The 16,535-nt window shown below is 36.7% G+C and overlaps 1 protein-coding gene across 1 annotated transcript in view; it reads left to right on the top strand.

The window, feature by feature from the left end:
- The first annotated feature begins 1,174 nt into the window (after positions 1 to 1,174).
- The window catches only part of MNS1 (meiosis specific nuclear structural 1), a 33,087-nt gene continuing 17,726 nt past the window's right edge, over positions 1,175 to 16,535 (top strand). Inside the window, exons 1-4 of the mRNA XM_053719907.1 lie at positions 1,175 to 1,261; positions 4,337 to 4,543; positions 10,329 to 10,456; positions 15,598 to 15,700. Coding sequence (XP_053575882.1) covers positions 1,253 to 1,261; positions 4,337 to 4,543; positions 10,329 to 10,456; positions 15,598 to 15,700 — 447 coding nt within the window. The 5' untranslated portion in view covers positions 1,175 to 1,252. The remainder of the gene's footprint in view (positions 1,262 to 4,336; positions 4,544 to 10,328; positions 10,457 to 15,597; positions 15,701 to 16,535) is intronic.

The following is a 16,535-nucleotide window of genomic DNA, read 5'->3' as shown; positions in this document are numbered from 1 at the left end:
GTTTTGGGCACAAAAATTGATCTACCCTGTATATATTCACAGTGAAATCAGTGGCCCAAAGGTTATTAACCCTTTGAAAAAAAATCAGTTACTTATTTAAAAATGAGAATTAGAGCACCTATGCCAGGGTTGGCATCAATTTCTGTGCCCAAAACACCATTGGGCCAGGCTAAAAACAATTGCATGTCATGGAGGGGATCTACTCTGTATATATTTATAGTGAAATCAGTGGCCCAATGGTTATTAACCCTTTGAAAATATCAGTTACTTATTCAAACATGAGAATTAGAGCACATATGCCAGCGTTGGCACCAATTTCTGTGCCCAAAACACCATTGGGTCAGGATAAAAACAATTGCAGTCATGGAGGGGGGGTCTACATATATTCATAGTGAAATCAGTGGCCCAAAGGTCATTAACTCTTTGAAAATAATTACTTATTCAAAATACTAATATTTGTATTGGTGCCGTATGCCCTTTTTTGCCAGTTTGTGTATCCAATTGTTATATAAATGGATTCCACCTCTGTGTAAGTAACTACATTATATGAATCATATTATTATTTAAATAAAACCTATATTTTTATTTTAAAGTCAATTTAAAGCAATCTGACAAAAAATTGAATAAGAACCCAACTTCCATGAATAAGAAACAGAATTTCAGGAATAAGAATCAGCTTGAATAAGAAACCAACTTCCTTGTCGCAAAGACAACACAGTAGAACTCCTCTGTCGATTGTTTAACGTAAACTACACCTGTTTCCCTTTGCTCTAAATTATAATGCACGTAATTTACATCAATATTTAAAAAAAACACTCCACCTCTAGCCCCCTATATTCTAATGTAGGTAGGTGCATGTCGGTAACCGATTCGTATACAGTGTATCTAGATTGCAATAATGAATGCAAACACAGACATTAATTTATCTGCTTCTTGTTATAAGAGCAGCGTAACCGTTCGCAGCATAGTTGAAGCCCTCAGGAGGTCAGTAATCATTTAGCACTGCAGATGAATGATACAAATAACAAATATAACCTCAATCCCTAGATAGCTAATAAGGTCAAGGGGCGGGACTCATACATTTCTTTAAACCAATAGATCGCGTGGTTTGCGGAGGAGTTTGAATTCCCGGATGTTGCCAAGGAGACCTAGTTACCCTGGTAACAGAAGCAAACAGGATCCGGAGGCCGGAATTTAGTCTGTGTGATCTGGGACAGGCGCGGGACACAGGCAAACAGCCTTTTGAGCGGCAATGATGATGGTAATAAGGCTCAATAAGAAAAATATTTTTTTCTAGATTGTATTGAAGTTTACATTTATATATAGATATTTTTTTTACATAAACAAATGATTGGCAATAGAGGTATTACGCACGACAATGTAACCTAACCAAGGTGCTCATTTGTGGTGAGCATCTTATAGCAGAAGCAACGTTGGGCGCATATTTTAGCATCTGTATTTCATAGTAGTAATTTTCAACCGAGTGCTGTGGTTCACAGAATTAACTGATCATTTATCTTTTATAATCTCTCTTAAAGAGACATGAAATGGAATACAAACATTCTGTAATGTTATTATTACACAATTGCTTGTATACAACTATGTGTTTAACCCCTGCAATAGGGTTAGCACACGGTTAAAGTCAGCTCCGGAGTAGCAATGCACTACTGGGAGCTAGCTGATCACATCTGGTGAGCCAATGACAAGAGACACGTGTGTAACCACCAGTCACTTGCCATTTTTATTGCTGCTCTAAAGCTGCTTTTAACTATATATTTACCCCATTTGCAGAGGACATTTTGTTGTTGCAATGCTATTTGGCTTGCTTATAGTATATTCAGGCATTTTTTTTTTGCACTTTTATGTCCCTTTAGAGGGCCATTATAGTCGAAAAATGACATGCTTAAAGTGAATGTCAATTTTGTCTTATTTTAACCAATTTTAATATTGCTTTCAAGTTAATAAAGAAAACCGCCACTTTATTTTAAAAAAAACAAAACAAAATAAAGGTTATATTTTCATTACCAAATTTGCTCTGTTTTAGGTAGCAGCTCCTCCCACCCGCAACTTCCGGATTTAATCCCCTGTAACATATACAGCAGTCCCACCCACTGTATACGTAGAGTCAATGCGCGCTCCCGGCTTTGCTATACACAGCGCATGCGTTGCGTACTTACCAAGCGCTCTGAAAATTGCTTCTAAAATGACCCATAAGTCCCATAAGTGTAATAGCGCATGCGCTAAATGTGAACGTGCGTGAGAGCTCTGTGTGACGGCTTCCAAACACAGGCGCATTACATACGCGCGACGTAGCCGAAAGGGGTTTGGTCCCCCGTGGTTGATCGGATTATTGGTTGACACAAGCGAGCCTACACTGTCAATCATTAATCCAAGATGGCGGGCGGAGGATTGAGATGACGATCGTAATGAAATAAAGCTCAAATAATAGTTAATTAGAGGTTTGCTGAAAAAATGATGAATTAAAGTGGCAGTATTTTAAGGTCAGCGTTTAAGCAGTGTTTAGCATTGAGCTTGACTTTACATTCACTTTAAATTTGTAAGAGCATGCAATTGTAAGACTAGCGGTCCTGCATTGCTATGTGTTTAACCCCCACAAAGGTTAAATTACCACAAAGAACTGTTAGTCCTGAGCAGAAACTGACACCGACCCAATCAGCAGCGCTAGTTGTATGACCCAGCTAAGCGACTAGGGCTGCTGATTGTGTCAGCGGCTGTTTCTGCATGGGACCAGCAGTACTTTAGCTATATGCTCAACCTCTTAGTGGGAGTTAAACACATTGCATTACAGGGTCACTAGTTTTACAATTACATGCTGTAATGAATTAGAGCATGTCATTTTTTCATCTGTAATGGTCCTTTCAATCTTTTTTGGTAGCCATCATGTCATTTTACCTATAGGACACATATTTGTTCATGGTATTTTACTTCTCTGTTGTGTTATTCTAATCAGGAACTTAAAGTGAATGTAAACTTTAATGAAATAGTGCCCGGTTTTTAAAAATACTATTAAAAACAGGGGCACTTTCATTCATCAAAGTTGACATTGCAGCGGATTTTACAAATACCTTCTCCTAAAACGCCGAATCACGGATCCCCCCCGCATGCTTCTTCCTGCTGTTCTTACACAGCAATGACGAAACCGGCTTCCTCCAATCACGGCGTGGCCTCACCAGATGGACACTCCTGGGGGGAAAGCCGTGATTGGAGGAAGCCAGTTTTGTCATTGCTGACAAAGTACAGAGGACCTGCAGGCGGGGGATCGGCGATCTGGCGTTTCAGGAGAAGAAGGTAAGTATTTGTAAAATCCGCTGCAGTGTAAACTTTGATGAATGAAAGTGCCTCTGTTTTTAATAGAATTTTTAAAAACCAGACACTATTTCATCAAAGTTTACATTCACTTTAAAGCAGTGGTCTCAAAGTACAGACCCTGGGGCCAAATATGGCCCTTAAGATAATGTAATCTGCCCCCCCCCCCTTGCTTATTAGGTAAATTATTAATTTGACCCCCATCAATTTTTTTAGGCTTCTAAGAGGTGTAACAAGATGATGTTCTAAATAGACAAATGCAAGATAAATATAAAGACAAGCATTGCATTGTCCATTGTAGACTCCCAATATGCACTGCTTAGTCACTTTTTATTCAGTTCCAGTATGATCACTTCACTTGGCTCTCAGAAGATAAACATACTCTGTGTAAGTCTATTGTGGATTACAGCTCCTGCCATGTACTACTACTTGGGTAAATGTCACTTCCAGTTCCTGGTATATCCAGTTCCAAAGCACTCACTCTGTTCAAGTGGTCCCCATTGGGGAAGAACACTTGGCTAGTGGCCCCCCAGATACAATGATTTTGATACCCCTGCTTTAAAGGGACATAAAACCCAAATTGTTTCTTTAATTATTCATATAAAGTATTCATGTTTGAACAACTTTCTAACGTAAGTTTTATTATCAAATTGTTTCATTTTCTCGGTATCTTTTATTGAAGGAGCTGCAATGCACTGCTGGGAGCTAGCTGAACACATTGGTAAGCCAATGAAAAGAGGCATATATGTGCAGCCACCAATTACCAGTTAGCTCCCAGCTTCTGAGTATACCTAGGATCCCTAACCTACTGTCTGCCTTCAACCAAACATACTGAGATACAAACAAGCGTGACACAGGCCATTTGTAATTTCCCTATAGACATTAAAAAAAAAATGTAAATTGACTGCTTTTTTACTTTATAGTCTTAAAAGCGATATTAAAATTGGTGATCAGAATGGTCTTTTCTCACCACTGTGTTTTACTGACTTTGTACCCTGTTTATTTTTAGGGGCGAATAAATTACACAAAACAAGAGAAGCTGTTAGCAGAGTCACGCCGAAAGGAATACATTCGCGAGGACCAGATGAAACAGCTGCATCGTGACAATCAAATGGAAGCCTATTTAAATAGTGAAGATCGCGTAGAAAAGAAACGGTTTATAAGACGATTACAAAATGAAGAACATGAGCGCAAGATGGAAGAGGCTATAGAAAAAGTAAATACGTTTTTTTACATTGTTGTGGTGTTTGAAAACTAAGTGAAAACTGTTAAAACCCTCAACAAAATGCAAGTTTCTGTTTTAGTTTAAAGAAAATAAAACGGTAAGCAGTAACTAACTATACTACTGCATCATCATATATAGTAAAATGTAATCATTTAGGTAAAATTCCTATAGAAGAAAAAAAATCAGTTTTGTTTACACAGTTCTAAGAAATTCCAGACCATTTGAATTAGACATGAAGTGATAGCATATTGAATGTGAATACATGTAAAATGTTATGAAAAATTAAATATTTGCATGTGTAAAATTTAACATACTTTTTATATTTACTCTAAATGTCTTAGAAACTTATATATTGGTTTAAAATAGTTTGTGAAAACAATAGAAAGAGATGGTGTACCACTGCTTTTATTTGCTTCAGCACTTACTTTCTGTTTGTTTTATGTAATTTTAAACAACTTCCCAATTTACTTTTATCACCAATTTTGCTTTGTTCTCTTGGTATTCTTAGTTGAAAGCTAAACCTAGGAGGTTCATATGCTAATTTCTTAGACTTTGAAAGACTGCCTCTAATCTGAATGCATTTTGACCACTAGAGGGCATTAGTTCATGTGTTTCATAGAGCTAACATTGAGCTCATGCACGTGAAGTGACCTAGGAGTGAGCACTGATTGGCTAAAATGCAAGTCTGTCAAAAGAACTGAAATAAAGGGGCAGTCAGCAGAAGCTTAGATACAACGCAATTACAGAGGTAAAATATGTATTATTATAACTGTTGGTTATGCAAAAATGGGGAATGGGTAATAAAGGGATTATTTATCTTTTTAAACTACAAATATTCTGGTGTTGACTGTCCCTTTAATCCCTTAATGACCACAGCACTTTTCCATTTTCTGTCCGTTTGGGACCAAGGCTATTTTTACATTTCTGCAGTGTTTGTGTTTAGCTGTAATTTTTCTCTTACTCATTTACTGTACTCACACATATTATATACCGTTTTTCTCGCCATTAAAAGATACCATTATTTTCATCATATCTTATAATTTACTATAAAATTTTTTTATAAAATATGAGGAAAAAATGGGAAAAAACACACTTTTTCTAACTTTGACCCCCCCAAAATCTGTTACACATCTACAATCACCAAAAAACACTCATGCTAAATAGTTTCTAAATTTTGTCCTGAGTTTAGAAATACCCAACGTTTACATGTTTTTTGCTTTTTTTGCAAGTTATAGGGCCATAAATACAAGTAGCACTTTGCTGTTTCCAAACCACTTTTTTTCAAAATTAGCGCTAGTTACATTGGGACACTGATATCTTTCAGGAATCCCTGAATATCCATTGACATGTATATATATATTTTTTAGAAGACAAAGTATTGATCTAGGCCCATTTTGGTATATTTCATGCCACCATTTCACCGCCAAATGCGATCAAATAAAAAAAATCGTTCACTTTTTCACAAATTTTTTCACAAACTTTAGGTTTCTCACTGAAATCATTTACAAACAACTTGTGCAATTATGTCGTAAATGGTTGTAAATGCTTCTCTGGGATCCCCTTTGTTCAGAAATGGCAGACATATATGGCTTTGGCTTTGCTTTTTGGTAATTAGAAGGCCAGTAAATGCCACTGCGTTCCACACTTGTATTATGCCCAGCAGTGAAGGGGTTAATTAGGGAGCATGTAGGGCGCTTCTAGGGTTAATTTTAGCTTTAGTGTAGTGTAGTAGACAACACCAAGTATTGATCTAGGCCCATTTTGGTATATTTCATGCCACCATTTCACCGCCAAATGCGATAAAAAAAAAAAAGAAAATGTTACATTTTTCACAGTTTTAGGTTTCTCACTGAAATGATTTACAAACAGCTTGTGCAATTATGGCACAAATGGTTGTTAATGCTTCTCCCCTTTGTTCAGAAAAAGGTATCAGATTTTTTTTTTACAGCATATTTACATATGCTGCTGTGTAGAATCCCCCTTAGTCCCCAACCTCCCTGATCCCCCTTCAAACAGCTCTCTAACCCTCCCCCTCTGCCTTAATGGGGGCCATCTTGGGTATTGGCAGCTGTCTGCCAGTACCCAGTTTGCAAAAAAAAAATGTTTATTTTTTTTTTTCCGTTTTTTTTTTTTTATTTCTGTAGTGTAGCTTCCACCCCCTGACTAATCATTTTTTTCCAACTTGCCTCCCCCCCTTTTTCCCACTTTTCACAAAAAAATTTCTGTAGTGTAGCTGTTCCCACCCGCTCCCTCCCCGTGCACGCACGTGTCCGTGCTCGCCCCCGGCAATCGCCGCCCATGATCCCACCCCCCTCCACATCACAGGGCCCCTTGATGGCCGCCACACGCCTCCCATGTCGGCTCCCACCCACCAACAATACCGGCCATCGATGTCCAGTGCAGAGAGGGCCACAGAGTGGCTCTCTCTGCATCGGATGGCCAAGGAGTGTTATTGCAGGATGCCTCGATATTGAGGCATCACTGCAATAACCGTAAAGTGGCTGGAATCGCTTCCACCGCTTTCCCAGACCGACGACGTACAGGGTACGATCTCTGTCATTAAGGGTATTTTTTTTTGGACGTACCCTGCACGTTGTCGGTCATTAAGGGGTTAAAGGGACAGTCAAGTACAAATTAAACTTTCATAATTAAGTTAGCGCCTGCAATTTTAAACAACTTTCCCATTTACTTTTTATTATCAAATTTGCTTTGTTCTTTTGGTATTCTTTGTTGAAAGCTAAACCTAGGTAGGCTCATATGCTTATATCTAAGCCCTTGAAGGCAGTCTCTTATCTCAGTGCATCTTGACAGTTTTTCATAGTTAGACACTGCTAGTTCATGTCTATCATATAGATAGCAATGTGCTCACTCATGAGATATTTATGAGTCAGTACCAATTGCCTAAAATGCAAGTCTGTCAATAGAACTCAGATAAGGGGGCAGTCTGCAGAAGCTTAGATGCAAGGTAATCAAGGTAAAAATGTATAAATATAACCATGTTGGTTATACAAAACTGGGGAATGCGTAATAAAGGGATTATCTATCTTTTTAAACAATAACAATTCTTGAGTAGACTGACCCTTTAAGGGAAAAAACATTTTACAGTACACTTTCCCTTTTAACTGTAACCTTAGCTCATACAAGCCCACCCAAAGCACATACACGTAACTGTACCCACCCTTACCATAAATTACCCTAACTCTCAATCCTCCCTCACTTTATATTATTCTAATCATCATGTCTCAAGCCTCCTAACTGCTCTTTTCCAAACTCCACTATTGCAAATTACCCTAATCATGGTATCCCAAATCACTCACCAGCAAATTACCCTAACTGTGTTGTTTGTAATCAATTCACAGAAAATTATGCTAACTGTATTGCTCCATAACTCTTGCCAGCATGGTATCTCAAATCACTACACTGCAAATTACTATAAATGTGCTGTGCCAAATCACTCACCAGCAAGTTACCATAAACGTGCTGTTCCAAATCACTCACCAGCAAATGACCATAAATGTGCTGTCCCAAATCACTCACCAGCAAATTGCCATAAATGTGCTGTACAAAATCACACCAGCAAATTACCGTAAATGTGCTGTCCCAAATCACTTACCAGCAAATTATCATAAATGTGCTGTCGCGAATTACCATAAATGTGCTGTGCCAAATCACTCACCAGCAAATTACCATAACTCTGCTGTGTCAAATCACTCACCAGCAAATTACCATAACATTGCTGTCCCAAAATATTTACCAGCAAATTACCATACCAGTGTTGTCCCAAATCACTCACCAGCAAATTACCATAACCGTGTTATTCCAAATCACTCGCCAGAAAATTACAATAAATGTGCTGTACCAAATCACTCATCGACAAATTAACTTAAATGTGCTGTACCAAATCACTCACCAGCAAATTACCATAAATGTGCAATGGCAAATTACTATAACCGTGCTGTCCCAAATCACTCACCGGCAAATTACCATAACCGTGCTGTCTCAAATCACTCATCAGCAAATTATCATAACCCTAAAAAGTTATCTAACGATTCTTCTGCAAAATGTATTATTAAAGTCTATGAGTATTTTTGTAGATAAATAATTTGATAAGATTTTCTAAAGGATTGTAATTGACCCAGGGTTTAGACCATTTTAAATACTGTTGCTTGCATATAACACATTGAAGCATTTTTTGCACTTTTATGTCCCTTTAAATATTTCTAAATTTCAGAGACCCATATAGGGACAGTAAATATAGGATTTTTTTAAAGATATCCCATATGAGATATGTACAGTGCATAGATGACTCTTTTAATATTATTGTAATGTCAACAAAGTACCTTAATAAATTCTATATGGATCTTCCCACCAGATGCCTCCAGTTCTGGACTATTTATTTATTTTTTGTGCAGCAGGTGGTTTAGCCAATTGTATGGCTACCAAAAGCACCGCTGCTTATAATACAGAGGTGCTCCTTCCATTCTGCGGAGATCAAAGCTAATGAACGAGCTCTGGAGGGAAGAAAAGGAACAAGTGGGCTAGACCAGTGTTTTTCAACCGCGGTCCTCAAGTACCCCCAACAGGCCAGGTTTTCATTATAGCTGAACTAGTGCTCAGGTTACATAATCATCTAATCATTATCACCATGGTTACTAACCTGCTCTCACCCATAAGCTGATTATTTCACATGTGCACTGGTTCAGCTATAATTAAAACCTGGCCTATTGGGGGTACTGGAGAACCGTGGTTGAGAAACAATGGTCTAGACTACTTTCTCCAAATACTTTCCTCAAGTAGTTGTGGCTTAGGTGGCAGACATCTAATGGATCCATAACAGATCCTGGATTATAAATTGGAAGTGGGAAAGGACTAAATTCAGTCTATTAAAAATATAACTTATTTGGTATTTATATTTTTATACTTGTCTAAATGTATATCTCATTTTAAAGTGATGTATGTTTACTGAATCTTTAATTAAAATAATAGAAACTTTGTTAATATACACACAATAAACAGCATGTCTATCTATTTAGAGATTATGGATGACAAATATATGGTGGTATAATTGTTGGTAGTTAGCACACATTTTTGTAGTAATAGATACATGAAAAGGACATGTCTACATATGTTTATCCTGTTATGACTCATCTTTTGCAGCTTTTTGTTTCTGAATTTTATTCCTTAAAAAGTCAAATTTTTGTATGCAAATCTTAATTGTTGTTTATGTCTCTACATTTGCACCCTGACATGACAACTGTGTCACGCTTCCCAATACATCTCTTTAGTTTAACGCAAACGTTCTGTAAGGTCACATTAAAGGGACTTTAAACACTAAATACATGCTAGATAGAATGATGCATTCAAAGAAAAGATTAGTCCATGACTAACATATTGATGTATTTTTTAGTTTCATTAGTTGTTTAAAAAGTGACAAAATAAGTGTAAAGTTTTAGTGTCTATAAAACACTGGGAGCTGCCATGTTGTAACTTGTGTTACCTTCTCTGCTGTGGCCAATTAGGGTCAGTTACAAATAGGTCACTAGAGTGTGCAGCCAATGGTTGTGCTGGATTTAATAGTGTTCCGCAACTTCCATTTCTAACAGGAACTGAAAAGCTCACAATTTCAGAATGGAATTACAGGCAAAGAGGACAAAATAAATAATGAAAGTATATTGCAGAGTTGTTTTATTATATACAGTTTATCATTTTATATTACCATCTCAAAGTGTTTAATATCCCTTTAATATTGTTTATTTGCAATTGTGTTTAAATGTAGGCAGAAGAAACTAAAGTGTTGAAAGAACTACAGCTTGAGCAAGAAGAGAGAATGGCGCAAGAGTTGGCAAGAATAAAACATGAGCAACTTAAAGATGAGAAGATGAGACAGCAAATACGAGAAAACAGGTAGCAAATTATTGTGCTTTTTCCAACCATGCTGCCTGTCTATCTATTGATCTGCCTCTAGAGCATGGCTGCCCATACTATGTACCAAGTGCCATGCTTGATTGATTTTAAGGGACTAAATAGATCAAATAAATCAATATAACTGTTCTATATTACTAGAATAATGTATTTATTTATTGCGTAATCGCCCCCCTGCAAGTTTTTTCTGTATAAACATAAAATGCCTAAGAGTACAATGCCTGGCACTGGCAGCCTAGATTCTTGTTAATATGCATCCCTAACTGGTCACAGAAAAACGATAACATAAATAATACTCTACAATTATTAAGGGGAATTATCCTGAGCTGCACATATTTTGCAATGTAGTGCTTAATAGCTGATAAATACTGTATAAAAGTGGCTTTCCCTTTTAACTCTTCTTAACAAAACATTATGAGTATATAGATCGTAAAGGTTATTTCAGGGCAAGAAAATATTTCAGAATGACCGTACTTGCTGCATAGGGAAGAAGCTAAATATCTAATAATAATATACCACAGCCTCACTGGACATTACTGACACCTCCCATCTTCTATCCTTTATACCCTCACAGGGATAGAGGGTGGAGAAAATGGGAAAAGGATGGAGGATTGATTGAATAACGTGGACTAAGGCAGGTGAAGAATCAGGAGAGCAGTGAAAACACAGAAATAGGGATAGAATGAGAAACCTGCAAGAAAACTGACATGGAGTGTATTAGAAAAGAAATGTGAAAGGCAGAGAAATAATTAAGCTAAGAGACACATGAGGAACAGACATACAGGGCTATAAGCTTTACATAAATATGGTAAATAAGAGGGCGCTATCACTAACACCACAGGTACAAATATTTGTGTATATAGGGATAACAGATCAAACTAAAATATAAGTCTAAAACGTTTGTAATTTATTCACAAATGGTATTATTTTTAGTGATTATAAAAACGCTTTTCAGAGTAAAACATCTCAATCGGCAAGAAACAATGATAGATGTAAAATCAAAAATTTGACATACTATTAGACATAATTGTCCACATTATAAAATTCTTATAATTGTAAAATAAATGCAATGGATCGTAAAAACAAAATGCTTCGGTTCATATAAACAAGGGGACATCTCCCCAATACTAGTGTTTTGACAAGTGATCACTAAAAACAATATGGATAAGTCCCAAATGAAATGATATCCTAAATGTTGGTAATATATTGAAGTGTATACTTTGCTGTGTTTAGCAGTTGTTCTGCATAGATTTCCAGTGTGTTTTGAAGCAGGGTTCTGTGAACCGTAAATAGTAACTCTAGCCGGACTTTACTCGCTCCTTGCTCAGACCTCCGGTAGTGGGAAATGCCTCCCTGACTGTTACTCACGGCAAGTGATGACTCCTTCGTCTCCACACAGGCTCCGTGTTTGGCAATTGGTTGCGGCTCCAGTCACGTGACCTTCCCAAGGTATTTGATTAGTTTAAGCACTATGTGCTCCAGGATAATGTATTGAATCGCTCCTTCAGCTTTTATACGTTCATGTATATAATAACAAGGCACCAGCACAGCTCATCAATGCGTTTCACCCTACACTTGGGGCTTTATCAAGATTATTGAACCGAGGTTCCCGGTTCCGCTATTTATGTCAGAGAAATTGCCTTGATTGGTTAAACTTAATTAAAATCTTTAAGGTCAGTCTTTTTTGGGAACATTTGCTTATGTCTGATTTATTTTTTAAGGCGGTATTTCCAAGTTATGGTTTATAATCCATTCTGTAGTTTTGATAAACATATTTTGTTTACCATTTTTAAAAGGATAGGTCCATGTTTCAATGCATTTCTATTGGTATATTGTGTAACAGTGTTTTTCTGGCAAATTTAAAGTTGACACAGTATAAAAGAGTTATAAAAAATAATAATAAAAAAATAATAATAATAAAAAAATGCAACATTTTGTTTATATATGTCCATCTCTTATAGGGAACAGAGTAGCAGCAGAAAGCTTAAGCATTGTTTTCCAAAAAGTATTATTAGAACTTATAAGGATTTCCTATTTGTAATTTCATTATATACATAGTTTATTTTTTCAATGCTTAGCATCCAAATTCCTATGTCTTTGTCTCTGCATTCATAACCCATTTTTTACATTCCTTCTTTGTTCTGAATCATTATAATTGAAAGGAGTTAATCATAATATATGACTCAGTGTGAGAGAGACAATTTCTATAAATTTGGTTTTGTCTCTCCTGAATGTTATCAATTAAAGGGATACTAAACCCAAAATTTGTCTTTCATGAATCAGATAGAGCATGCAATTTTAAGCAACTTTCTAATTTACTCCTAATATCAATTTTTCTTGGTTCTCTTGCTATGTTTATTTGAAAAAGAAGGCATCTAAGCTAAGGAGCCAGCCAATTTTTGGTTCAGACCCTGGGCAGCATTTATCCACCAATCAGCAAAGACAAACAAACCCAGGTTGTGAACCAAAAATGGGCCGGCTTCTAAACTTACATTCTTGCTTTTCAAATAAAGATAGCAAGAGAATGAAGAAAAATTGCTAATTGGAGTAAATAAAAAAGTTGCTTAAAATTGCATGCTCTATCTGAATCATAAAAGATAAAATGTGGGTTCAGTGTCCCTTAAATGTTCTAAATAGGAAAAAAAAAAAAAATCATTAGTAGGGATTTAATATGGAAGTAATGTAATTTTCCATATTACAAAAACCTATTAACATCAATTCCAGAGTTCAGACCTCTAGGTTGTAGGGTTTTCATCTGATATATAGGCTCAGCTTCCTTTATAGAGGATTTTATCTTCCAAATTTCCCCCTCTCCAATCTGCTTTAAACTTACAAATTCCCCAGAATCTTAAATCATGTGGATTGCTGTTATGGACCTCTCTGAAATGCTTATAAATATAGGTGTCATATTTGCCATTTTTGATACAACTAATATGCTCTCTAATCCTTTCTTTTAGTGTGCATGTAGTTTCACCTAAGTACTGTCTTTTACAAGAACACTCTATTAAATATATATTATTCCTTTGTCCATACACCTAATGGTGTCCTTTATCTCAAATTCTTCACCTGTTTGTGTAGAGGTATATTTTTTGGTTTTAACTGCATGTTGACACGCTTTACATGAGTAACAGAGAAAAAAGCCACAAAGTTTATTTCCATATAAGTCTCTGTCTGTGGGTTTACTCTTTTCATGTTTAAATTTGCACGGTACAAAAAAGTTCCTTAGGTTTTTTGCCTTTTTATATACTACCTTCAGGTATGGGGTTGCCTTATCCCCTATAAGGGGATCCCCTTGGACCAAATGCCAGTATTTTGTAAGGATTTTCTTTATCCATTTTGATTCACTATTGTAGGTGGTGACAAAGACCGTGTTAATATTAGAGCTATCTGTTCTATTTTGTCTTTCCTTTTTCTTACATCCCAATAGGTCTTTTCTATCTACTTTTGCTCTTTTGATTGCTGTTTGTACTGTTTCTTGTTTATAACCTCTTTCATTAAATTTATTTTCCAGAATGCGTACTTGACTTTCATAATCTACTAGTTTTGTACAGTTTTTTTCTGATTCTTAGGGTTTGACCGTATAATCTTTCAATCTTTGTAAGTGACAGCTATCCCCATGTTTGAAGTTATTTCCGTCCACCTCTTTGAAATGTGTACAAGTGTTGATGGTATTATCTAGATCTAGGAATACAATCCTTTCTTTGCTACTAGTATGTGTAAGGCGTATCCCTTGGTTGTTAGAGTTAATTTTTCCCATAAATTCATCTAAAATGTGGAATATTATAATCCATTCTTTGATTTTACATCTATCATTGTTTCTTGCTGATTGAGAAGTTTTACTCTGAAAAGCGTTTTTATAATTTCTAAAAATAATACCATTTGTGAATAAATTACAAACTTTTTAGACTTTTATATTTTAGTTTGGTCTGTTTTCCCTATATGTACACAAATATTTTAATATTATATAGGCAGTTAACCCCAGTTAACTGCCTGTGGCTCTGGGGACAGTGCAGCTTCCTGAGAGTGCTATTGTGCACCCAGGGCTGTGCATGTTGCAGGGTCATGGGAGGTGTACCCGGTCCGGTCTGAGAGTGTAGTCCCCTTCTGTGTTTTGTATATTTCTAGGGTGATTACATAAGCCTGTGCACCCTTCACTTGTTCCCAGTTTTTTGGATTGAGAGCTTGCATTGTGTGGTTGTTTAGGGACTCGGGTTTTGGAAGAGACCTTGACGTGGTACCTGGGCTTATCCCAATTGGCCAGATGTGGTAACTAAGTCTTCCAGTTTTGCTTTTAATCTTAACTGAGAGCTTGTAAGTGAGTGTTGGACTTTCTGTGTGCTGTGTTAATTTGTTTTGTAATTTTCCCTATGGGTCTTGCACCCAGACCTGTCTGGGGTTAACTGCCTGTGGCTATGGGGACAGTGCAGCTTCCTGAGAGTGCTATTGTGCACCCAGGGCTGTGCATGTTGCAGGGTCATGGGAGGTGTACACGGTCCGGTCTGAGAGTGTAGTCCCCTTCTGTGTTTTGTATATTTCTAGGGTGATTACATAAGCCTGTGCACCCTTCACTTGTTCCCAGTTTTTTGGATTGAGAGCTTGCATTGTGTGGTTGTTTAGGGACTCGGGTTTTGGAAGAGACCTTGACGTGGTACCTGGGCTTATCCCAATTGGCCAGATGTGGTAACTAAGTCTTCCAGTTTTGCTTTTAATCTTAACTGAGAGCTTGTAAGTGAGTGTTGGACTTTCTGTGTGCTGTGTTAATTTGTTTTGTAATTTTCCCTATGGGTCTTGCACCCAGACCTGTCTGGGGTTAACTGCCTGTGGCTATGGGGACAGTGCAGCTTCCTGAGAGTGCTATTGTGCACCCAGGGCTGTGCATGTTGCAGGGTCATGGGATGTGTACCCGGTATATACATATATTTTTACCTGTGGTGTTAGCTAGTGATAGCGCTCTCTTATTTACCATATATAGTTTCAGCCTTATTTAGTGAACTAGTGAGAAGTTCAGCTTAAAGAGTGGAAATTACACCCCTGACGCAACCCCTTTCTTTTAAAACTACTATAAGCTTTACATGTAATCTAATGACATGTTAGAGTATAACTTCTATTTCATAATTCTACAGCATAGAACTTCGAGAACTGGAACAAAAGCTCAAATCTGCTTATCTAAACAGGGAACGGGCTGCACAAATTGCAGAGAAAGAAGTTTTAAAATATGAAAAAATGGTAAGAACTTAACCTAAAACAATTTACATATTAATTCAAATGATGAAATATTAGAATAAACTTCAGAATTATAAGGAATAGTTCATTATATATTGCACCTTGTTTTTGACTCTATAAATTTGGTGTCACCTAGTTTTAAACAGTAGCAACAATTCTCTCCTTTAAAGTCTATGGAGATTTCTGATGCTACTAGCAGCTAATCATTAGTTTGGTAACACAAAAACATTTCCAATAACTAAAAGGTAATATGCACTAGTTTGTATGCTCCTTGGGTATAACTAAAGCTGTAACTGAAAGATTTTAAAACCTTGCAATACAAACTGAAAGGAACATAAATTCCAAACTCTTTCTTTTATGATTCATATAGAACATACATTTCTAACCTTTTAACGCCTTTCTGACGTTCTATTCCGTCCTAAACGCGCTGGGCTTTAGCGCTGTTAGGACGGAATAGAACATCTGAAGCCAATGGCGCTTCCAGGATGCGATTGCGGTCTGGATGGCGTGCCTAGCGTCATAGGAACGCCCCCCTGACTCGATCCCATCATTGAAATCTTGCGATCGCAGGATTTTAATTTATTTACATCGGAACAATGTTCTGATGTAGACAAAATAACCCTGTCATGAAATGGTTAAACAAGTTTCAAATTTATTTCTATTATCTAATTTTCTTTGTTCTCTTGTTTTCTTGTTTTCCTTTGTAGAAAAGCATACCTAGGGAGGTTCAGGAGCTAGCTGCTGATGTGTGTGTGTGTGTGTGTGTGTGTATGTATGTGTATATATATATATATATATATATATATATATATATATATATATATATATATATCTATAT

Source organism: Bombina bombina, chromosome 6 (assembly GCF_027579735.1).
Source record: "Bombina bombina isolate aBomBom1 chromosome 6, aBomBom1.pri, whole genome shotgun sequence".
In the NCBI taxonomy this organism is placed as follows: domain Eukaryota; kingdom Metazoa; phylum Chordata; class Amphibia; order Anura; family Bombinatoridae; genus Bombina; species Bombina bombina.
The sequence above is the reverse complement of the archived record's forward strand: the minus strand, read 5'-3'. Positions and strand labels throughout refer to the sequence as shown.